Source organism: Sorex araneus, chromosome 5 (assembly GCF_027595985.1).
Source record: "Sorex araneus isolate mSorAra2 chromosome 5, mSorAra2.pri, whole genome shotgun sequence".
Lineage (NCBI taxonomy): Eukaryota > Metazoa > Chordata > Mammalia > Eulipotyphla > Soricidae > Sorex > Sorex araneus.
The window spans coordinates 77,857,190-77,883,082 of NC_073306.1; the positions used below are offsets into that span (position 1 = coordinate 77,857,190).

A 25,893-nucleotide genomic window follows, 5' to 3' on the forward strand; every position below is an offset into this window, starting at 1 on the left:
TCTATCTCACAGATAGTCAATAGAAAAAAGAATTTATTTATGTCAGAACTCCAGCATATTCAAGAACAACTGGTATGTTTGTGAAATTTGCAAGTAATTTTTATCTATCTTCTAATTCCCTCACATAATAAACTATTTATTGTTATTATCTCTCTATTATCTATTTTTATTACCTTTTCTGCCAGCATATATATTAAGAAATTTGTCTATGCCAGGGTACCAGTGCATTCCAGAACAACTAAGCTTTTGTGAACTTTGTAACTGTATTTATTACCTATCCTCCTTATATATTATAGAAATAAATTATAGATATTTCTTATATATTATTAAAATATTATAGATATTTCTTATCTATCTCCTTATTTATCCTCCTTATACATATCCACCTTATATGTACTTAGCTTCCTTACATATATATATATGTATATATACATGAATTTTTTTTGTTTTTTGTTTATAATCTCTCCCTTAAATTTGAATAACAGTCTTAGTGGGGTAAGGATTCTGGGTTTAAGATTTTCTTCATTCCTTTCTTTTTTATTCCATTCTCTTCTTGCCTGTAGGGTTTGATATGATTTTTGTGAGTTTTAAGTTGTATTCCTTGTATTTGAGATTTTGCAGCTCTTTGGCAACTTTAAGTAGTCTCTCTGGTTCTTGCCATTTTGGCTACTTTATATCTTGGTGTTGTTCTGTCTGACTGTATTTTCTTCACTTGGACATCCTGGATCTGTGCATGTGCCTCCCTCCACTGACTGGGAAAGTTCATAGCAATTATTTTCCTACTGGCAGTTCTTTCCTTATCTTTTTCCCCTCTTCTCTAGGTATCTCAGGAGTTATGAAATTATTTCTCTTGCTATTGTCTACTATTTTCATCCACTTTTAACATTCTTCTTTCTATTGTCTTTGTGCTGTTGTTGATAAGCTCTATATTGCTTCCAAACACACTTGTTCAGTTTTCAGCTTCTTCTGTTCTCCTACTGTGACTCAGTACTGTATTTTTTAACTCTTTCAATTCTAATTGAATGAAATATTTAATGTTTCACATAATTTTTTGAAGAGATCAGGCTGATCTCTATAAAAATTTTTTAAAATAAGCTTGATAGATCGTTCCAGTGATTCATTCATCTCCTCCCTTAATTTATTGGACGTCTGTTCCATGGTTGCTTGGAGTAGGTCGACTCTCCTCCAGATTACCTCTCTGAATTGTTTATCTGAGAGGTCGTAGATGTTGGGAGCCTCTTTTGAGGTTTCTAGTATCTTTTCTTCTCCCTCTCTTCCTGGAGGGGATTTTCGCTGCTTCTTCATATTGTTATGGAAGTATAGGATTGGAACTTTGTAGGTGTTTATTCCTACTACCTCTTGCTGAGAGAAGGAGGGGCTCTGTTTGTGCTCTTGCTGATGGCAGCTTTATTCCTATTCTAGAGTTCTTCCTTACACTCAGCTTTTTCTTCCTGATTGATGTGGGGGCTTTAATGAAGACTTAAGGCTAAGTTCTCTTTACAAAGGCTTTGCTAAGCTTCTCTTATTCACTGATAATTTTTCTAAACTTAGAGCTAATAGGCTAGTTCGCATAAGTGATTGAGATGTGTTAAAGCAATTTTCAAAGCAAGAAGACTATACCTAATGTGCTAAGGTAGGAAATAATAACTGCGGCCGCCTTAGTGGCCGCTGCTCTGGCAGGAGGCCACGCCCCTTTAGACCACGCCCCCTTTAGACCACACCCCTAAGATACAGGCCACGCCCCCGTTTCTTCCTTGCAGGGGCTCCTGGGACGTGGGTCACCCGGGTTGGAGGGAGCCAGCCGGACGGGAAAGCTGGGGCGGTGGGACGCGGGAAGTGGCGGCGGCAAGGGTCCCATGTCCCGGCGGCCGCATGGGAACCGGGGTCGCACCCGGGCTTTTTAAATAAACTTGAGAACTTAGTTCCTGTCCTCATCTGCTAAAGTTATTGAATTCCTCTGTTTTCTTATTCTTCCTAAATCTTCATGGATTTTAGGAGTGGTAGTTCAAATCCCAGATTACTTGAGCAGTGATCAGGTGTGCTGTCACTCACAAAACTGTGCTACTATTTACTCCTCTATTGATTCCTTGCCACTACCTCTGCCTCGTGAGGAATTTCTGGCAGAGGAGGCAAGGGTGGAGATAGGTTGCACAATCTCCTCATGGGGTTTTCTTGGCAAAGGAAGTTGGGGAGATTCTACTGCATTGGTTTCCAGCAGGAGGTTGTATCATGTACATTAGGAACTGTATGGAGTATGTGGAGAAGAATGGGTATGCATTCAGGGGTGTGGATGTGGACCTGCAGATACTGTAAGGGCTGGTAGTGGAGACTCCTGGGACTCATGTGGAAAGGAAGCAAATTACTTCCTGGTCTGAAAAGGCCTCAGGAATTTGTGCTACAAGGTTGACTTCATCTGCTGAAGTCATGAACTTTGCATATAAGTGGATCAACATGGAAAGTATAATGCTAAGTGAAATGAGCCAGAAAGGGAGAACAGACATAGAAATATTGCACTCATCTGTGGAATATAAAATGGCAGAGTAGGAGACTAATACTCAAGAATAGTAGTATATAATACCAGGAGGTTGGCACCATGGCTTGGAAGCTAGCCTCACACGCTGGGGGAAAGTCATCCCAGATAGAGAAGGGAGCACCAAGTAAAATGTGATCGAGCGGGGAGGGAGATGCATGCTGAAAGTAGACTAGAAACTGAACATAATGGCCACTCAATACACCTATTGCAAACCACAACGCCCAAAAGGAAAGAGAGAGAACAAATTCGAATGCTCTGCCACAGAAGCAGAGTGGGGTGAGGGGGATAGGATAGGGGGTGGGAGGGATACTGGGTTCATAAGTGGTGGAGAATGGATATTGGTGGAGGGATGGGTTCTCGAACATTGCATGAGGGAAAAACAAGCACGAAAATGTGTGAATTTGTAACTGTACCCTCACTGTGACTCACCAATTAAAAATAAATATATTATATATTAAAAAAAGAACAAAAAAGGTTGACTTCATCTCAAAAAGGAAGAAGCAAGCTCCCTATGCGCTCATAGAGACAGTAGTGGTAAGGTGTGGAAAATGTGAGACTGGAAATCACTATTTAGTTTTAAAGACAGATTTCTTTTTTAATTTGTGCTTTTGAGGGAGGAGCCACATCTAGTGGTGCTTTGGGATTGCTTCCAGCACTGCTCAGTATTGAGGCTGGAACTCAGGACTCCTGCATGCACAACTGCACACAACTTGTTGAACTATCTCTCTAGTCCCAAAGTTGTTTTTATAACCCTGCCTTTTCTTCAACAATGTAATTGAATTTTATTTATTCCATTGTTGTAATATTTAAAAAATAAAATACAAAGTGTCTCTACACAAACATTCTGTCTAATTTGGTGCTTGCCTCTTATCCTATGATGTTCAAGTGGAGAAATATTACTTTATAGGAGATGCTTGACTGTGAAAAACTCAGTCTCCACCCAATGGGAGAGGAGGTGGTTCCTAAAAGAAAAGTTTCCAAATGCAATCAGAAAAATCAGTCGTGCTAATGAAACTAGTGTCACTAGTTTCTTGTCTGCTTTTCTATTATCATGTAACACTTCAAAACACTGCATATTGTCTTAAAGATTCTAACATATGCAATGACTTGGTAAGTTTCTCAAAAATATAAACCAAGGCAGTTGTGTAAAACATTTATTGGTGTTACATAAAATATGAGTCTAAAAACTATAACGTGTAGATTCAACTACTTTTGAAAATAAAATTTATTGGAATAACTACCCATTCACTGATGTATTGTTTATGATTGCTTGCATACAAGGAACAGGTGAACATTTGGGATAGATTGCATAGTCCACAGGTCAATAAAATGTTGTTATTTATTATCTGTGGAAAACTTACTTAACATTCTATGAAGACTCACATTTGGTTAAAAACTTTAAAAAAGAGTAAATTAGAAATCCTGGTGAAGCTTACTTCCCTGCCAGCTTTAAACAATTCTTAATAATGTTAATAAGCATTGAGCACTTATATGGGGTTTTAAGATAACTGGAATGATGTCAATATGTCCTATGTAATACTAAGAGAATTATCTAATTGCTAAAAATTGCCAAATATAATTCATACTTTTATGGGAAATATGAACTGGTTTTCAAGATGACCATTAACAATTAGGAAAAGATAACCTAACTTAAGGATTATAAACAAAATATTAAATTAACCAAATTTCCATATTATTTATCATTTGAGGTCTATTTCTGTGCATTATATGTTACTACAAATACACAATTGTCATCATGTTGGTCTAGTCAAAAAATTTCTGTTAATATTATGTGTGAATTAGCAAGAAGGAAAAATTTCTTTCTTTAGCATATTTGATGTAGACAAAATTTTGGTAATTGTTTCTTTATCTTCCTAGGGAAATTCTGTAGAGATTCTATGATGAATTTGGATTCTATCAGTGAGGGCTGTTTATTCACAGAACCCAGCAATCACACCATTGCTTATAGTATGCAATCATAATATGAAGGAAATCTGCGTTATTTTCACCAAGACGCTAGATTGATTGTTTTTAATATTGAAGCCCATCATATTGTTGATCAAACTATTGCTTAACTATGTTTCAAGTCTTTACTCAGTATTTATTAGTCTACAGGTGGTTATATAGATGAATAAGCAATTTTTCTGTATAGCACCAGTACGTGGATATGTCTTATATTAGTACAAAGGTCTAATGTATCTTTGTCACAACAGTGAACAATATTGCTATGAAAATAGTCATGATTTCAATTAAAGTAATATTGCAAAGTATTGGTTTATGAAAACACAAAACCTAATTATTATCAAATATAGAGAAATTTCTCCAAATTTTAAAACTGCTTGAGTTGTGCCTTGAATAAGAGTGATGACAAAATCTGTAATCTTCAGGTCTTTAGCTTATCACACATATTCTTTTTGGTTTTGACACTTCTCTTTGCAAATTCCTTATCTCATTAGCGAGTCGTTCACTCTCAGCTTTGAATCCTTCTTTTAGCAGTTTCTCCTGTTCCTGAAATGACAAGTGGAGACTTGTTTTAAGCATGCTATTGAACCATACTAAGAGAAGGTTACTTGAAAAATATTATTATCATTAATGATTTAACTTACCTCTTGATGAAGACATACAGGGATATTAATGTTACTTCCATACTTGCTAGCAAACTTATTTGTTATATATGTTGGATTAAGGTGTCATTTCAACAATAAGTTTTATTATTTAAGAAACATATATATAGAATAATGTTGCTTAAATGCATAGTAGTTTCTCTGATAGATTTGGGGAAAGTAAATTTAAAGTTCTGGGAAGATCTCAGCATCCTGGATAACAATAGGAACTTTGTAATGCACAAGAGAGATTAAAATACCAATTTTATAAGGCATTTGGAAGAAACTGATCTCAACTCTCTAGGATGACTGAGGTACTCAAGACTTCAGAGAAGAAAGTAACTGCAATTGTGGTAGAAATAGCAGGAGGTCTAGAATGAGTTTACTTCCAGAAAACACAGCTAATTTTTTGCATACTAACAAAGCTTTAATGGATGAGGAATTGTTCTGTTGAATGAACAGTTTTCTTTTTCTTTATATATATATATATATAAATTTTATTAGTGAATCACCGTGAGTACAGTTACAGACTTACAAACTTTCGTGCCAGTGTTTTAGTCATACAATGTCGAGTACCCATCCTTCCACCAGTGCCCATTTTCCACCACCAATGATCCCAACACCCCTAACACTATCCTCACCTCGCCCCTTCACCCCACCCCACTTCTGTGGCAGGGCATTCCCTTTGCTCCCTCTCTCTTTTTGGGTGTTGTGGTTTGCAATAGAGGCATTGAGAGACTAGCATTGAGAGACTATCAGGTTTGTCTATAGTCTACTTTTGGCATGCATCTTTCAATCCGAATGGATTCTCTTAACATCCTTTACTTGGTGTTCCCTTCTCTATCTGAGCTGCCTTTTCCTCCAGCAGGTGAGGCTGGTTGAATGAACAGTTTTCTTAAGATGAAGTATATTCTTGGTAAAAAAGGTGTAACCACTAAAAGGTTACAATTTTCTAAAGGTCTAGATAATGTTTGATTACTGGCTCTGAGCTCAAGGATCACTCCTGGTGGGCTCAGGGGACCATATGGTGCTACGAGGATTGAACCTAGGTTGGTTGCATGTGAGGCAAAAACCCTACCCCCTGTACTATTACACCAGCCCCAGCAATAAAGTATTTTAAATTAAGATCTCCATGTAGTCTTTTTTAATATACACTATTGACACATAATTTAAAGACTGCTGTAGAGTGTACATAATGTGATGAGAAAACATGGGACTGGAGTGATAGCACCGCGGGTAGGGTGTTTACCTTGCATGCGGCCAGCCCGGTTCAATTACCAGCATTCCATATGGCCCCCTGAGCACCACCAGGAGTAATTCTTGAGTGCAAAGCCAGGAGTAACCCCTGTGCATCACCAGGTGTGACCCACAAAGCAAAACAAAACAAAACAAAACAACCAAAGACTTGATGTGAATGATTTCAGGGTAATATTTGCTTTGTTATAGGTTTAGCAATGAGAAAGAAAAGCCACAAGTATGTCTGTGTTTAATGAAGAAATGGAGAAAAATCAAACAGAAACATTATGGTTATTCATGTACATACCTGAAGTTTAAGTGCCATTGCTCTCTTTTGTTCTTCTAACATCTGAGCCCTGTCCTTTTCCAACTTCTCGGTTAACTGTCTCACATGTTCCTGATAACTCCTTTCTTTATCTTCCATCATTTGCTGGGTCTTTTTTTGTATCTCTTCCAGTGTTTTTGCTGCAGCTTCTGCAGATTCGGCTTTCACACGTTCCACTATCAAAGAAAAAAGAAAAATTTTTGTATGGATTAAAACATTACATCTTTCTTCCCTTTACTTGAACCTATAATTCCTGCACCTGTAATTGTTCCTGCAGATTAAATGTGCTTTACTCATTTAATACTTACATGACCTTAACAATTTAAAGCTATCTTTATTGTTCTTGCTCTAGTAAAGGGATTCTAGGTACACCGAACCAAATTATTTAAGCTTAAAGAGTTTTTGAAAGGATTCCTACCTTCAATGACCTTTTCCTTTTCTGTGAGTGTCTGGTCTGTTTGGAGAATTGTATCAGTCACAGATTCCTTGGAACTCAAGTAAGCCTGAAGAACTTCTTCAGCCTTAGGACCCAGAGAACACAAAGTTAGTGATGGGCAATGGTTGTAAGCATTAGATCGTGTCCGTTCATCAGTCTCCAGTGCCAATTATGCTGTTATACCAAACAGAATTATTTATAAGAAACTGTTTAGATAATGGGAAAACAAAATTACCTTTTTAGTAGCCCGAGGACTCTAATTTTGTGATGGTTAGTGTTGTGGTCTCCTATGAAGTAAACTTGCTAGAGAATGAAGCTGTCTCAGAGAAAGCAGAAGGAGGTAAAGAGAGGAGGGAGGGTGCGGTTGGAAAACCAAGATAGACAGATGATATTCTTTGAATATCAGGATCTAGCTAGTCTTAAAGCCATGAAACCTAAACTGATAAATTACCAATTCTGTTTAAGATACTATTCATGAATTTCTGTCTCTTACAGCATAATTATTCGGTTCTAATAGTGGATTGCAGCAGTACCCTGATGGTTAATCTGATAAACCAGTTTAATCTCAATTGTTAATTGAGCACACATGCTTGGATGAGTACATGGGTCATATTTGTCTCCCTGTACATGTTTAAGGAATAAGAGCATAAATGTTGTCACTGCTATCACTGCACACCCTTGTGAAGTGACCCTAATGACACAGATGTTTCAGAGAGACAAGTGAGCAGCTTTCCTGATGAACAAATCAATCTTAGTTACCTGCAGTCCCTTCCCTGGTTCCTCATAGTATCTTTTTTTCAACTCTTTTGTCTTCTCTAAAAACAGACGGTAGCCTCCTGGTTTAGAATAAACGCCTTGTTTCACTTCTTCTTCTAAAGGACTGAAAATATCCTGAAGCAAAGCTGAGCAACGATCTGATGATACTTTCCGATTCTGTCTACAAAAGTCATCCCGTTTTTCTTCTAGCCGGACCTGTAATGTGACAATCATAAGTGAAGAGAATAGGAGATAAAGGTTACCTTGACCTTAGAATTTCTGGAAAGGCTTCTTAAAAACAAGTCTACGTTTCCTAAAAAATATATTCAGTCACCTTATCAAGCTTATAATCCTTTCTCTTGATGTAAAAAAATTGTTTGGAGGCCATACCCAGCGGTGCTCAGGGCATAGTCCTGGCCCTAAGCTTAAGGACCATTCTTGGCAATCTCAGGGGACCACATGAAGTGCCAAGGATTGAGTTTGGCCAGCTACATGCAAGACAAATGCCCTACCCACTGTTCTATAGCTCTGGCCCAGATTCTGACTTTTAAAAGAAGTTCATTTATCCTTGGAGATGAAATTCAAAACTGATAATACAAAAGCTTTATGCTATGCCTTATTATTTTCAGATCATGCTAGTGACTGTTTTTGGAGTAACTGTGGTCCAACATAAAGCTCCTGAAAAGAACCGAGACTATTTTTTTTTTCATTTTGCTGAAATATCAAATTAGTCTGTAAGTGAGTCCATAATTTTATTAAGAGTTCTATTCTATACTAGAAAAGGAAACAAAATATAGAATACATTCCATTAAATTGTGGGAAAGACTATTCATGAAACAAAATTGTTTCTTAGATTTATGGCAATAATGAATGGTAGCTGTCACCACTTTGACATTTACTATGAATTAATCCTTTCAAAATAAACATCCATTTTCTTTTTTTATTTGCTTTCTGGTACCTAGATTCATTTAAACTTGAGAAGAACAATACCCCTAATTCCTTTTGAAATGTGTGGTCTGTGTCTTTGAAGGAACGCTTGATGAAGATTTCAATGGCCTCTTTCTCAATGGCCCTGTGAAGATCCAGCAGCTCCTTGAGGGTTTCTGTGGGCAGCTGCAACTTCTGGCCCATCTGTTGGCTATAGTAATCAATGGCTTTTTGCACTGCAGCTGAATTCTCTATCTGGGCCAAGGCTAAGACTGCATCCTCCATGCAGGGCATTTCTCCACTATTGATAGCATTGACATAGGTCTGCACCAGGTTCTCTAGACCTACAATCAGAAAGCAAATGATAATGCTAGATTCAGGTGGGGTACAAGCTTCCAAGCATGGGCCAGTCTTCTTGGGTCTTGTTTCTATTGTCTATTGATAATAACCTCATAGTGGGGTTTTATACCTCACAAATGAGTGCAATAATTCTAAACATGTCCTTCTCCTGCTGACTCATTTTATTCAGCAAGATACACTCCATGTCCACCCATTCATAAGAAAATTTTATTTTCCTAAAACGTTTTCATTTTCAATAACAGCTGCATAATATTTCATTTGGTAATTTGCCATAGTGAGAAATAGTTCTTTTCTGTGTATTATTAATTACATCTATTCATACCCATTTCTCTCTCAGCATTAGTGTCTCCAACATCAATTGGTAGCTTGCTACAAAATGCAAACTCTTTGATTCTGTTCAGATCAGCTGGATGAGAACTTTATGTGTTTATTTATTTTGACAGTGCTGGGGATCAGACCCAAGGTCAAGGTGAATATTCTACTACTAAGCTACATCCCTGGACAAAAATTCTTTTGGTCAGGATCACTGGATGATATATAGGCACATTAAAATATTAAAATTTGAGAACTTCATGGTACATATCATAGATCCATAGATCTGTATTTATTATGTGTGAACAGCTGCTTTATACCTGAGCAGCAGTAAGACAGAGACAGTATCTATCTCATTTATCATTAGATCTGCCTATGGTAAGCATTTGATCAAAACTTGTGCAATAAACCAAAAGACTTCATCTATTTTTCTTAGTGTAGTTGTACTAAAGGTCACTTTCTGTGATGATAGAAATGTCTTGTGTGTGCTGTCAAGTATGACAGAATCACCTAACCAAGAATGTGAATATTTTACATATGACTTGTGATTGGGAATTTTTCTTTGTTTGATAGTTAAATTTTTGAACCATAATCATTGTTAGCTATCCTCTTAAATACTTCAGGCCCTGGTCAACACCAATTTTTTTCTTTTTTGTCAGGGGATGAATTAAGGCCACATCCAGCTGTGTTCAGAGCTTACTCATCAGTCTGTGCTCAGGGATCATTACTGGCAGTGTTTAAGGAACTATATGGGGTGCCAGGGATTGAATCAGGCTAGGTTGCATGCAAAGCAAAGTACCTGCTATACTATCTCTCCAGTCCCACAGCAGCTTAATTTTAATAAATAGAGATTTTGCTTTTCTTCATTCGCTTTCTTATTTCTATTTGTCCAATAAATTAGACGTAATTCTTTGAAATTGTTGATATTGTATTGAAGTTAACACATTAGAAGTAGATTTACATTTCTCAAAAGTGAAAATAGGAAGATATTAAATCTTTGTCCTTTAGGATTAACAATGACAATAAAGATTGGAAAAGGGACTTACGAAGTCCAGTGACCTTGATGCCTCCTGAAAGGGTTTTTGTTTTGGAACTGCTAAAGATGTAGGAACAGAAGTCTGCAGCTTGTGTTACAAATTCAGGATCCAGCTCATCATCATGCAATGTCTCAAGCATTTTTAGTTTCTTTCGGTTGGTGGGTTGATCAAAGATGAAGCATTTCTTCTTTGGGAAGAACTTCCGGATACAGAGTCGAGGCAGATTAAAATTTTTATCTTTTTGACTGGTACCTAGGTGAAATAAAAGGAGACAGAGAGAGAGAGAAAGAAAGAAAGAAAGAAAGAAAGAAAGAAAGAAAGAAAGAAAGAAAGAAAGAAAGAAAGAAAGAAAGAAAGAAAGAAAGAAAGAAAGAAAGAAAGAAAGAAAAATGGGTTAACACTTTTTTGGGCAAAGGGCCAAATGTTAAATATTTTAGGCCTTGCATATCAGGGGATCTTCTTTCCAGGTATTCAGTTTTACTATTGTAGCAAGAAAATAACCATAGCATATAGGTATACTCACTTCTCAAAAATTCTGAAGTCACTTTGACTATATGGAAGACCTATGCAAGTACCTGTCATCACGAACCAATTTATATTTAAAGAGGAGTTTTGCTTTTATTATAAAAGGTAAAAAAAATCAAGTTATATTTAATATTCTTTTGGAGCAGTAAAGAAATATTTACTATTTATTTACAGAGGAACTTTGTATGTGTTAATTAGTTTGATTTGAGTTTACTTTGGGGTCTGAAATACCAAAATTTTTTGATATTAAAAAAAATTTCCATATAAACTAATGGTAGTTGCCTTTTCCCTATGAAATAAGGCCACTTTTATAGGAACATTCTATCTTCTGAATAAAGGGGAAATATGTATGTATAAGTGGGCAAAACATTAGCACTGTAGCACTATCGTCCCATTGTTGATTGATTTGCTCAAGCGGATACCAGTAACGTCTCCATCGTGAGACTTGTTGTTACTGGTTTGGGCATATTGAATACACCATGGGGAGCTGGCCAGGGTCTACCGTGCAGGTGGGATACTCTCGGTAGCTTGTTGGGCTCTCTGAGAGGGACAGAGGAATCAAACCCGGGTTGGCCATGTGCAAGGCCAACCTGCTGTGCTATTGCTTCAGCCTGGGCAAAATATTATTCCAATAAAAATTTATTTGCAAAAATAGCTGATGGAATGAACTGCTATCATTTGACTGTGAGTCACAAACTGCCAACCACAGAAACAGTCTACTATTTATTCTTTTGATATAAGCAGGTAGATTAGTGAAGGGCCCTCTCACATCATGGCAATGAAATTTCTGGGAAGTAATAAAGTCACCAATCCTATGCCTGACCCACCTTCTGGATATAGAAAGCAAGACCTGATAAGAACTTCTCCAGCAGCAGACCTTGAGTAGTCTGGACACGTCCCTACAGAAAGGGCTTGAAGGAAATTACTGAGACCCTTCAATTCCTTGCTTTAATTTGATTAACCTTCAGCTAGTCCAGACCAGAGAAGACTAGACCTATCCTCCCAGAGAAGATCTAGCAGGAAAAAAGTTTTAAAAAATGAGTTTCAAAGACCACTCCCAACTCTACCCACTTAGCAACAACCCTAGCAATGGGCTCTTATCAAGCTAGAAAGCCCCATATGGGGGTGGCTTGTTAAGACCCTATAAAAGCCACTTTGAACAAATGGACGGGATACATATGTTGCCCGAGCCCATGTGCTGCTTCTACCCATGTGGCCGAGCACATGTGTCACCCACATCTCCCTTCTTGAGGTTTGTACTTCCATGCTTTTATATCTAGTGCTGAAATGTGTGTAGGGCCTCTCTCTGCCCTTGGAGAAGAATGCGTTGTCCCTTGAGAGCATTACTCTCTCACTTTCCCTCTCTCTTCACCTTCAAAACCTTCCAAATAAAATCTGTTCTATTTCACTACTCTTCTACTCCTGAAATTCTTTTCTGTGAGGCGAGACAAGAGCCCTGTAAACCCTGGGTAAAAATCTAAGACTGACTTTCCTTTCTTGCACAGAGCGACTCCTTGTCCCAACCTAAGTTTGTGGCTCCCTGAGAAATCGGATGATCAACTTCCAAGCTGAGAAAACCAAGCAGTCATCAGGTGTGACTTGACGGCCACCTAGTGGGGCTGGTGGGACTTTGGCCCATGCCAAGCAAGGGCTCATCGCAGACTTTACCAGTTCTCATCAAAAGATGGGTCTCGGTGTGACAAAGGTGTATCAGGAAAAAGTGATTATCTCTCTTCTCCCTGCCTCATATAAGTCACCTGCGGGGCCCACTGACATCACTTTGGCTTCTTGATTTCTTCACAAATAGCTAATTAACACATTCTTTGACCAATTGCTGCATCACATGCTCCTAAGCAGGCATATACAATTAATTGTAGCATAGCCAAAGGTGAGAGGAAAAAAATATTCTTAAAATTTGGGGAGAGTATAATTAAAATTAAATTTATTGTTTAGATAATAAATCAATGCTACTTCTTAGTAATAGTTGAGATTAGGATGTAAGTGTAAAAATGTTAAGTATGAAAATGACAATTTCTGACATATGTCCTGCCCATTTACCAATGATAAGTCCTTGTTACCTTTCCTAAGCTTTAGTGAGAGCTCCAGGTACTCATCAGGTGTGATGTTCTGTCCATCTGCTTCCAAATCTAGGGAGAAATCTCGTAGGGTCCACACAAAGTCTGGAAAGAAGCTCACAAAGTCAGCTGAATCATCGATCTCATTGTCAGAGGGTGAGGATTTTGCCCTGATTCGATCTGTTAGCTCTGTGACATAGCTGAATTTCGAGCTCAGGAAAACAAGCACACCGGATCAGGTACACCCCACCCCCCGCCCCCATCCCATTCACATTTGCTGCAGATATTCCACTACCATCATTTTTATTTTTTCAGTTTTAATCAATTATTTAAAAAACTAGTTTTGGTAGCATGGTTACCTTAATATTGTTAACTTTTGAGGTTTTTATGTAGGAACCACACATTAACTACTACTTTTGGGACCCTCCCCACTACCACCAGAGAAATAGGTATTATTGAGCCTAGCATAACCACCACCATTTTTAAGAGGCAGTCATTCTGCACCAAAGCTTGCTTAGTAGAAAAATTTGTACATCCATGACCATGGCCTTGAGGCATATCTGCAAAGATGAGACATGAACATCCAAGAAGTTAGCTAGACCACCAAGACATGTGCAACTTGCAGGAATCAGGGATATAAATGGTGTGAGAACAAAAGTGCGGGTCACTCTTCTATTAGAGGGAACGGCACTGACTGGGTCAGCTTTCTCCACTTTCTTAGCTTTCTGAACTTGTTGAACAAGTTGAACAAGCAACTTTTTACTTGCTTGACTTGTGCCCAATAAAACTTTATACTACAAAACTCATTGCTTCGTGTGGTCTTTCAGATACTGGACCCTAGTACTAGCAAAGTGCCTAAGACATAACAAAGTGTTATATGTCACGTCTAGTGCACTTCTTCCCTCTCCTCTGCCAAATTGTTTGACAAGCTCAGTTTTGCATTGAAAGGTCGAGGGTTTGTTCTTACTTGATATTGGCCATCCCCTTAACTAGTTTCTCTATATACAACAAATAAATGAGAGTATCCAGTGATTTGTTTACTGCTTTGTGTCTTTGCAAAGTTTCAGTTGAATTCTGTAGATCCTTGCTCAAAGGGCAGGTGAGCCTCATACTCCTTAGCTGGTCTGTCCTGAGGCTGCCACAGAGGACTCGGACCTGCACTGCGGGCTGTACAGGAAACCCCCAGTTTCCTGTGAGCTCCGTGTTCTCCTCCAGCTAGCGGGGACCAGTTGAAACATATCAGTGTCCTAACACCTTTTAATTCTTGTGGTTCACTGTTTCAGAGAATTCCTATTTTGTTGACTTGTTAATTAATTAATTAATTAATTCTTGGGTCACACCCGGCGATGCTCAGGGGTTATTCCTGGCTCTGCACTCAGGAATTACCCCTGGTGGTGCTCAGGGGACCATATAGGATGCTGGGAATGGAACCTGGGTCGACTGCGTGCAAGGCAAATGCCCTACCCACTGTGCTATTGTTCCAGCCCTTGTTGACTTATTTTAACTGTTTTTTTCAAATTAATTCTTTACTTTCTGTTTCCTTTAGCAAGAGCTCTGTCTTTTTCTTTCATAGTTCACTGTCACTGTCATCCCGTTGCTCATCAATTTGTTTGAGTGGGCACCATTGTGAGAATTATTGTTACTGTTTTTGGCATATCCAATATGCCACAGGTAGCTTGCCAGGCTCTCCGAGAGGGGTGGAGGAATTGAACATGGGCCGGCCACGTGAAAGGCAGACACCCTACCGCTGTGTAATTATTTTCACATTCTACAGTATCCTATCAACTTATTTTTAAATATTGACTTTTTCTGTTTCTAATTCATCTATTAGATCTTCGGTGGTTATATATCCTTTATCAGAGTGTTTCCTTGGCCGTGGCACTTTCTTTTATCTTTTGAAATCAAAATTTTATAGAACATTTTTGGTTTTTAATAATTAGAAGCTATTCTGTCAGGGGGAGGGTTGTTTCTGCTCCTTGGGTCATATTTTATTCCAGCTGAGTTCTAAGCACCAAATTCCTTTGCACTTTGCTTCTTTCTTCTCCCACCTTTCCATCCCCGCTTCAGGTAGTCTGTCTGCATGGGGACTTTGCCTTCTCCTTCATCCCGTATACTGCCAAGATGTTCTCTTTTCTCTAAATGGCTGTAGGCATTATTGTTCTCACCCTTTATCCCCACAGCCCTTTATCATCCATCTGTGCCTGCAGTTTCTGTTCCAACTACTTCCTCTGAAGCTCATAACTGGCCTCTCTGGTTAGTTTTCTGGACGAGATCCTCCAAAAACTTTGTCTCTAAGAATGTTTTATTGTTTGTAGCTTTTTAGTTTTGCCCCCTTTTCTGCCATCTTGGCTCTACCTTCACTTGTCATTTTGCCTTTTACCTTTGCCTTTATGTCTGCTGAATTGTCAGTTCCTTAGTAGGTACAGAGGATATTGTGTGTCTTGAATTATATTTGAGTTTTCTCTTTTTGTGCTTGATTCAGCAGGATTTACACTTAGGCCGTTGTTTTATTATTATTTGATTTCTGGCCTTCCCCAGTGGTGCTCAGGATGCTGTGTGGATGGGTGGGGTCGCTCCTGCTCTAAAAGGACATGGTACTGCTCAGAAGCGGAGGGCCCAGGAATACCAACCCCCTCTTAGTCCCAACTCTGCTTGGGAACCTTTTGGTGTCTGGAGACGTCAGGATGGAATTGATTCATGTGCTCATATCTCTGTCCTATCTACCAAGGCCCCGCATCTGATGTTTAAATACAGGTCTCTGGCTGTGCAGCTGTCCTGCACTACGAAAGGATACTGCAGTTGGTCCATGGCCTGCTGGGTGATGGTACCCATGCTGTTGTACACAAAGGTGCTGCTCAGGAGGATTGCTAAGGCAAAAATCCAGGAGTCATTCTCGTTGCTACCCTGGAAATCAGAAAACATTTGGACAAGGATAATGTACTATTCCAGATCAACAGTAGAAAAAGTCAGTGAATTTCACTAAATATTTCTTGACTTCCTCCGTCCCTCTCGAAAAGCCTGGCAAGCTACTGATAGTATTCCACCCGCACAGCAGAGCCTGGCAAGCTACCCATGGCGTATTCCATATGCCAAAAACAGTAACAACAAGCCTCACAATGGAGATGTTACTGGTGCCCACTTGAGCAAATCAATGAACAATGAGATGACAGTGCTATGGTGCAGTGCTATTTTTTGACTAATGACTGTTAACTGCAAAAATTCATACAAAAATGATTACTAAGAGAACTTGGACTTTGAATGGCTTTTTGATTCATATTTAGTTCATTTTGATTTCAACAGATCCAAATATAATTAATGGCAGGTAAATGTGAAGCAAGAATTTAAGGTTATTAGAAATTTTAGGATATTTTATATAATTTAAAATAATTTTCCACTCTTATAGAAAAATTGCATTATATGAAATAAAAATGTTTATTTCTATTTTATTAGGTGATTATATATTCCTTATGTTTTGAATTTTTTAAATATGCAGAAAAATTCTATAAGATAAATATAGATCTAGTATATCTATTCTACAAGTCAGAAAGCTAAGATTAAAAGTTTTCAAATAATTTTCTAAGAGAGTTGAACTTTTAGCAGAGTTTAAATTTAAACACAAGTGTATGGGGCATCAGAGTTCAAATTCTCAAATTAATTTTTCTGTAGAGAAGAGTTGAAGCATTGATCTATTCCATTAACTTTATGCACCTATATTGTTACTCAGCTATAGCACATTGTTAGTAGTTAGAGTATCATCCACTTACTACTATGCTATTCTTTTATAATTCTGTATTTTGAATATACTTTCTGATCCATTTACTACACTTGATCTTATGGTGTGTAATGGAAACAAATAACAACAGATATCTATCTATCTATCTATCTATATATGTACATATAGATAGATATAGATAAATACACATATAGGTTAATTAAAATTAAATAAGACAATTAAAATTGTCTTATTTAAAGACAAGTTAATACTTCAAAAATATTCAGACATAAATTCAGACATAGATTCATAAATTCAGACATAAATTCAGACATAAAAATATTCAGACATATTCCACAATGGAATCCTCAATCCTTACCTTCTCTACGTCTCCCAGGCCTTCAGTGTCAAGAAGAACTAAAGTATGATCAGACTTCTTGGGGTGAGGCACACACCACATCCAGATTCCTTTGGTGTGAGATTGCACTGTGGATCCTAGAGAGAAGCCTGCAGAGCAGGGGTTAGTGGGATTAGCAGGAGGAGAATTTTTTTTTTTTTTTTTTTTTGCTTTTTGGGTCACACCCAGCGATGCTCAGGGGTCACTCCTGGCTTTGCACTCAGGAATTGCTCCTGGCAGTGCTTGGGGGACCATATGGGATGCCGGGGATCAAACCTGGGTCGGCCGCGTGCAACAGGAGGAGAATTTTAATGCAAACAGGTATTAAGATTGGGATAAAAGTTAACTTAATCAAATGTATATTAGAGAACAAATTTTATACCCAGTTTTAGTTTTAAAAGGGGGATAATTTTCAATACTATAAAATATTTATTCTTCTCAAAATACATCCTTTGCATATGGGAAGCCCAGGTTGATACCTGGCATCACATGATACTCCAAATGCATGGAGTGAGCCCTGAGCAATAAGTAGGAAGTAGTCCCTGAACAACAATTTTTCGTGCCCCCACTACACACACAAGCCAAAACAAACCAAACAAATAAACATATTCATACAGACATTTTCATAGTAATAAAAGTTAGCAAACTATAAATAGAAAGAAATTAGTTTAACATAATGTGGTCCATTGAATATAAACCCATAGTCAACTTCACACTCAATGGAATAAAACAGAAAGCTATCCTGCTACAAAAATTTACCAAAATATATAAGAAAGCATAAAAGATCTAGAAGAAAATATTAGGAGAAAGCTACATAATATTGAACTTAGCACTAATTTCTTGTATACGGCACAAAAAGTACAAGTGAAAGAATAAAACAGCTAAATTGGACTTCACTACATTGAAAACTTCTGTGGTTCAAAACATAGTATCGAAAGAGTGAAAAAAGTAGCATGAAAGAAGGTGGATTTATTTGGTAGTTTTGGATCTGATGCAGGTTTGAGATCCGCAGTATATAAATAAATCCTAGTAAAAAATGAACAGATAATTTGAGTAGACAATTTAGAAAAATACAAAAGGATCAGTAATGAGTAATTTTGAAAAAATTGCAACATAACTAGTCATTAGGAAAATGCAAACAAAGACCACTTCATACCTATTAGGATGACCACATTTTTTTTTAAAAAAAAGGAGAAAAAACCAAATATTTCTGATTAAGGGGAAAAGAGGCTGGAGCAGGGGGTAGGGCATTCGCCCTTCATGCAGCCAACCTGGGTTAGATTCTTCTGCCCCTCTCTGAGAGCCTGGCAAGTTATTGAGAGAATCCCACCCACCTGGCAGAGCATGGCAAGCTACCCGTAGTGTATTTGATATTCCACAAACAGTAACAAGTCTCACAATGGAGATGTTACTGGTGCCCACTCAAGTAAATTGATAAGCAACGTGATGACAGTGACAGTGACAAAAGGAAAAAAGGAAAAAAATGTGCATTTCTGGTATAAGGTTAAAATAGAATTGCAATGGAAAGTTATATGGTTAATTTAAAAAAATGAATATAGTATTACCAGCAATTCCATTTCTAAGTTTGTACCTCAAAATACATGAAAACCAAAATTTGAACAGGTATTTCTACAACCATGTTCATACTAACATTATTCCTAATAGCCAAAAGGTGGAAACAACTTAAGTATTTATAAATAGATAATGGATCAAAATTAGTATGCATTCAGCCTTAAAAAGACAGAGTTATGACATAAAATGCATCACTGATATACCTTGAAGAAATTAAACTAAGTGACAGGGACAAATAATGTATGATTTATCCTATAAGAGATTGCAGAGCAGGAAGATTTATAGAGACATAATGTAGAATGGCACTTGCCAACGTTTGAAAAGTTATTCTTCATTGGGAACAAAGTATCTGTTAGAGATGAGAAACTAGTGAAGATGATAATGATAATGTTAGAAAAATGTGTCACATAACTGTACTCTTGAAATTGGTTATAATGGTGAGATTTTCATCAGAATTATTATCTAGTTCTAGGACTGTCATAGAAAATAGCATAGAACTCATAAATTTTTTTTGTCATATGACAAAGTCCATATGACCCAGTAATATTATTCTTTGACATCTATTCTAAGAGCACTGTGTGACTGAGTGTATATTTAGACCATCAGTTACCCACTGATAGATTGGCCCTTTTCTATGTGCACATACAAGGTCCTGAAACACAAAATAACTTCAACAGAGTGAACAGTACATTCTACGAGATACTTAAATAAAATGTTCAAGATAGAATAGAAAAGTTAGAATAAAAGATAAAATCCTATGAAAGATCTTCAGCAATAAGTCTTACTAACACAGAGGATTCTAATGGGAAGTTGATGTAAAAATAGATGTAATGTACAGATTACAAAATAATGTAAAATATTATGAATAAAATCAATGGTTTACATAAAATGTATGTCTCTTGAGTTTGATGTCTGGCACTGCATGGTCCCCTGAGCATAGCTAGGTATGACCTGAGTACAGAGCTAGCAGTAGCCCCTGACTATTACCAGATCTGGCCTAAATCTATCTCCCTAATTAAAATTTATTTCTAAAAAAATTTACACATTTAAAACAATTCATAAACCTTATAAAAATCAAGGGCTGGAGCTATAACATAGCAGTAGGGTATTTTTCTTGCACACGGCTGAGCCGGGTTCAAGCCTGGCAAGCTACTGAGAATATCTCACCCGCACAGCAGAGCCTGGCAAGCTACCCATGGTGTATTCAATATGCCAGAAACAGTAACAACAAGTCTCAAAATGGAGACTTGTAACGTCTCCATTGGTACAGGCTTTATTTGGTGCGAATGTAAATTGGTGTAGCACTACTTCATACGTGAAAATAGTAAAGAGACTACTTAACACTTAACAAAAATAAAGCAGAAATTCCATATGATCCAGCATTTAAACTTTTAGGTATTTATTTAAAGGCTACCAAAACACTAATTCACAATGATATATACCCGCTGTGTTTGTAGCAGCATTATTTTAAGTAGCCATGACATGGAAACAGAAGAAATGTCTCTCACTGGATGACTGTATAAGAAGCTGTGATACAGAGAGACTGGCACACATCAAAAAGAACAAGAAGAACCAGTGCTAGTATGGATACAGGGGAAAAAGGGACTCTCATTTACTGCTGGTGGGAATGTCAATGGGTCCAGCCTTTCTGGAAACAATATGGACATTCTGCGTCAACTTATTGGCCCAGACCGTAGATCCTGATGTCTCTAGACTATATGACATGTCCTAATTCCTCAGTATTGAAATTCTAGCACACCAAATTAGATGGGAAATTAATATAGAAGCCACAAACACTAAACTAAACCCCACAAACACATTAATACAGAAGGCTCATCTAAAAATAAACTGCTTAATAAATTCCTAGACAAGGACTTAACTCTGTGATTAGGTATAGCAATGTTCACATTAAAAATTGATCTTTAATACTTATTGATTTTAATACCAGACATTTATCATCTAATTAATTTAAACTCTAGAATTGTATCAACAGTTGTGGCATTTGTCTACATTAAAAAGAAAGGCAGCTAGTGCGGCCTCCTGACCTCATATCTCTTCATTCTCAGCAGTGGAAAACAAATTACCAAATGCTTTCTTTTCAGCAGGTCGACTTTAGGGGGGAGAAACTCCAAATCAATAATAGTGAATTTTTGTTGAAATATTGAATGTAATCAAAGTAAAGTGAAAGTAAAGTGAAATTTACCAGTTATACATGCGGGATAGGGGGCTGGGGAGGTGGGGGGAAGGGGGGAGGTATACCATGATTCTTGGTGGTGGAATATGTGCACTGGTGAAGGGATGGGTGTTTGAGCATTGTATAACTAGACTTAAACCTGAAAGCTTTGTAACTTTCCACATGGTGATTCAATAAAAGAATAAAATTTAAAAAATTAAAAATAGAAAGGCATTTGTACTCATATGCTTCTTGCATACAAGTATGGAAATAACCCAAGTGTCTAAGAATTGATGACTAGATAAAGAAACTATTGGTACATATATGTAACTGAATATTAGTTGGCCATACAAAAGGATGAAGTCATGAAATTTGCTGCTACATGAAGGACCTAGAGAATATCATGCTGAGTAAGGTTAGACAACGGAAGAGAGACTGACACCAAATGATCCCTTTCATTTGCTGGATATAAAGAAACATAAAGGAGGAATAACAAATGTTCAAAGATAATGGAAACAAAAAATAACAGAACACCGGTATTCTGAAGGAAGCATGTCATACATATATAATATTTATATTATATTACATTATAAAATATTTTGTAGAACAGACAGGTGGGAGGCAAATGGAGTTGGGGAGTCATTGGTGGAGGGAATGGAGACTGGTGAAAGGATTGATATAGAAACATTGTATACCTGAAACCCAACATTAAACAACTTTGTAATTTCACAGTGACAAAATTTTTTAAAAAACGGTTTTTAAAAAAATAAAGAAGTTGTACATATAATCAATGAAGTACTACTCAGGCATTAAAAGACATGGAAGATTATCTTTTGTGACAGTATGAATGGTACTAGAGGTAATTAATGTTAACAGAAGTAACCAAAAATTAAAGACAAATAAATACTGGGTAATTTCTCTCAAATGTAGAACATCAACAACCAAAGGAAATGAATTAGCAAATCCCAAAAAAATAGCTTTAGAATCTGAAAAATATGATGGTTATCAAAAAGAAGGGGGGCGAATTGGAAGGATAATTGGTTATCAATCTGATAATAAACTATATTTGAATTTTTGTAAAATTCAATAAGGCTTATACAGATATAAGATGTGAAACTATATTCTCATACTTTTTTCTACAGTATTGCAAAATGATAACATGACCGTACAGTTTTACTTAGACATAAGAGAAGAAGCTAAGGCAAATGGAAAGAAAGTTAAGCTGACTCCTTTATATCATACTGAAGAGAAACATAAGGGCAGAGCTGTGGACTGAAAGCTAGTTTCCAGTATTTATCCCCATTTCTATTTTTCTCTTTGAATCACCATACTCAATGCTAGTTACGCAGGTTGTCAGAAGACACTCAGCAGACCTTTCCTGGTATTGAAAACAAGCCAAATATTAATATTAGGCCAGGATAACTGTCCTTTCTCAACATAAGGACAGTTCATGCTCAGTCCACTTTGCCCCCCAAACTTAATCCTTACTTTGTTTAGGTTTATGGATAAAGTGGCGTGTGTCTCTGGGAACCAGCCCGCAATGGGATTTTATTATTCTTTCTGAGGTATACTAATATATAGCCCACGCATTCTTCCCAATTCTTTTCTTTTAAAAACCTTTCTTGTGCACATCTAGATTAAGCTGACTACTTTGAGGACATGAGTTAACCTTCATCCAACTGGCTTGTTGTCAATAAAGCTTTTTCTGTACTCTCACTGTGTGTCTCTTTTTTTTTTTTTTGCTTTTTTGGGTCACACCTGGCGATGCACAGGGGTTACTCCTGGCTCTGCACTCAGGAATTACCCCTGGCCATGCTCAGGGGACCATATGGGATGCTGGGATTTGAACCCGGGTTGGCCGCGTGCAAGGCAAACGCCCTACCCGCTGTGCTATCTCTCCAGCCCCTCACTGTGTGTCTCTTTGATTAGCCCTCAAGTACCTTTTTCAGTGACAATATCACTTACCTGTTTTCTTCCCAGCCAGCCTGTTCATCAGGTAGGATTTGCCTGTGCGGTAGAGACCCACAATTGCCACCACCACCACAGGCTGTGAAATGGCTGCCAGTATCTTCAAAGCTTCTGGATTAACCACGAGTTGCTCATTAGCGTTCTCAATGAGGCACACAGGGCCTGGCATTTTGATCTCCGAGGCCATATTCAGAATGTTTTCTTATCTGAAAAAGCAGAGATTAGATGGAGTTCTTTCCCAGGTTATTTTGCATACAGAAAATGGAGACAAAATATCCCAACATGGCCAAAAATTATGTCCGTGGTGAATAGATAAAAGAAAGATATGTATCATTTATTTTTACCTGTTTATTTAAACTGTTTTTATTTAGGGATTGGAATGTACAATATTATTACACATACTTTTCATGGATACATCATCTCAACAACACACCCACCACCAAAGAGCCCCCTTCCTGCAACCAGTGTCCCTGCCTACCTCCCACCAGCCCCTGCCTTGTAACCGCAGCTCTATGACAAAATTTTCACTTCTGATGACATTGAGCATTTGTTGTTGCTTTTCTGCTTTTTTTTTTTATCCTACATATTGGAGAGATCTGACTCATAATTTAAATTGTGGAGTAGTGACAACTACACATATAGGTAAAAACAAATTTCCTGAAATTCCACAAAATAGTAAATCAATGATAAATTGATTAAGTAAAAATATTTTTCCAGAAAGTCATATTTTTTCAGTATATAATTAAAAAATATTATGACTATGTGATAATACATGCTAGGATTTAAATGAAATTGATGTAGTTTTTTGAAAGTTGCTAAATTATTATAATAGAATATTAAAAAGATGTTGCATGCCAGTGACTTTTCATATATTCAAACACTCACACAAACAAGATCTAGATTTATTTGAAAACTTGATTACATATAATAAATCTGTATTTATTTTTACTACATATAAATACTTTCATGAGTAAGTCAAAGAGTTAAAATTTACTTTCTTGCACTATCTATACATTTTATTTTCTCTCATGCTTATTTTTTTTCTCTGATCCTAGAATAGAGGTCCACCAAACTCATACCACCATTCCAAAAGTAGAATTGATATATCTTTTGCAATTTGCTTAAACATATATTACCATTAATCACATGCAGACATAGAAGCATAAAGTGTTGGGAAAAGAAGGAAAGAAATAGCATGGAAGGGAAAGTTAGAAGACATAAATGATATGCAGTAGGACGCTGGCTCAAGGGGACATAGGTATATTTGTGATGTTGAAGAATTATAGAGCTAAATGTCTAAACCACAGCGTCAACAGAACAGAAAACATGAGACCCAAACTTTAATAACCAAAGTAAATATGGTGCCTGTCAAGATGGCAGTCTGGGGCGGGGTGTTGGGGTGGAAGAGGGAATCTGGGAACACTGGTGGAGGGAAGTTAACAGTGGGTGTGGGATTCGTGATGGAATACTTTATGTCAAAAACCCAACTATGTATAACTTTGTAATTCATGGTTCTTTTATATAATAAAATTTTGAAAAAAAAATGACGAAAGCATCATACTTTCATACTTTTCTTTAGGTTTCATTTGGACTAAGGGCCTTTCTAAAGCCTTGGATGGGCTTGTGTTAGCCAAGGACAATGAAATTTAAACCTCATTGGCTTTGTAATAAATTCCAAGTAAATGTGGGGTATATGTATATATATGTGTATATATATGTGTGTGTAATCTGGATGAGAATATGGAAAATAGAAGAATGAAAATATCTGGAGGGATAGAAGAGTTATTCAAAGAATAAGTGTATTTACAGTTAAAGACTTCAAGGCTTTCTTATTTTGTTCTTTTTTTTGTTTAATTAGAGAAGGAGAAGTCGGAAGGAGAGGGGGATGGGCTTTGGTGAGAGAATGGGAAGGGAAAAAGGAAGCAGAACTGAAAACCAGAGCAGCCAAGCCAAAGAAGTGAATGGGGCTAGTTTGTCAAGCCAAGGAATTCAGGGGAGAGTTTCAAAACGCATTCAAAACTGTTTCAGAGCAGCACAGAAGTCAAGGCACAGAGACACGGTGTTTTAGTGACTCCCCAGAGTAGATTTTTTTAAAAGAGTAAGTTTTTTAGTTAAAAAAGAGTGGGACTAAAATTTGCCTGTAAGTAGCTGAAAGGTCGCAGAACTCACAGTGTGCAGAGGAATGAATGGAGATGAATGTGTGGCTATTTCATCAAATGGCCATTCAGTCTTGAGCAAACCTCACAGTAGTAAGGAATGAACTAGCACTAAGACACGAGATGAATATTTCTAAAGCAAGCCCACTGTAAACAAAGTCGAGATGCATGATTTAAACGTAACAGTCTTTTCATGAATCTCCATTTTTCAGCCTGGTTTTAAGGGTTTTCTTTCTTTTTTGATTTCTAACAATGCCAAGTTGCTGCATAGGCTGCTTTGCTTTCCATTTAGAAAAGTTCTCCAACAAAGACAATGATAATTTAATAATATTCCCAGTCAATACAGAGGAGTCAGTAAAGAGAAAGGCAATCTTCTTATAATGCTGTTTAACCCACACTTGGAAAGACTAATTACATACACACCACAGTGCCACTAGGAGAACACCAGAAATTCACTCTCATCCCGACCCACACCTGCTCACCAACCTCATCTGGAATCTCTCTTGGTGAAGCTCATGTTTTTAAAACATGAACAAAAGTTTATGCAACCTGTAACACCCCTTCCTGAACCGGATCCTGGAGCTCTGATGTGATATTTTCACTAGAATACCGTTAGTTCTTGAGAGCAAGTTACTTTGTTGAGAAAGTAGTCAGAGTTCTTACCTGTTGCTGTCTTCTCTCCTGAGTGTAGGTGATTCTGTTATTTCTCTGTCTTACTGGACTTTTACTTCAGCTCTCAAGCATCTGGGGCTTTACAGGTTTCCTTCTTTAAACAATGGATCAAAAGCAA

General features: G+C 37.3%; 1 protein-coding gene across 1 annotated transcript; it reads right to left on the reverse strand.

Moving 5' to 3' along the window:
* Window positions 1-3,670: 3,670 nt before the first annotated feature.
* On the reverse strand, window positions 3,671-25,893 carry LOC101555447 (guanylate-binding protein 1). Its single transcript, XM_004603299.2, has 11 exons — window positions 25,767-25,893; window positions 22,945-23,153; window positions 17,217-17,344; window positions 15,920-16,029; window positions 13,129-13,325; window positions 10,535-10,777; window positions 8,880-9,160; window positions 7,893-8,105; window positions 7,116-7,218; window positions 6,680-6,873; window positions 3,671-5,041 (listed from the first exon to the last, which is right to left on the reverse strand). The coding sequence occupies exons 2-11, from the start codon at window positions 23,132-23,134 to the stop codon at window positions 4,925-4,927; spliced, it is 1,776 nt and encodes a 591-aa protein (XP_004603356.1). The 5' UTR covers window positions 23,135-23,153; window positions 25,767-25,893; the 3' UTR covers window positions 3,671-4,924.

Excerpts from the sequence above, each read along its gene's own strand:
- LOC101555447 (XM_004603299.2), bottom strand. The coding sequence starts at position 23,134 with ATGGCCTCGGAGATCAAAATGCCAGGCCCTGTGTGCCTCATTGAGAAC. Across the intron at positions 8,106-8,879 it reads CATTTCAAAAGGAATTAGGG|GTCCGGCTAGAAGAAAAACG; the intron begins GTATTGTTCTTC and ends GTCACATTACAG. Across the intron at positions 7,219-7,892 it reads AACCAGGGAAGGGACTGCAG|GCTGAAGAAGTTCTTCAGGC; the intron begins GTAACTAAGATT and ends CTGGGTCCTAAG.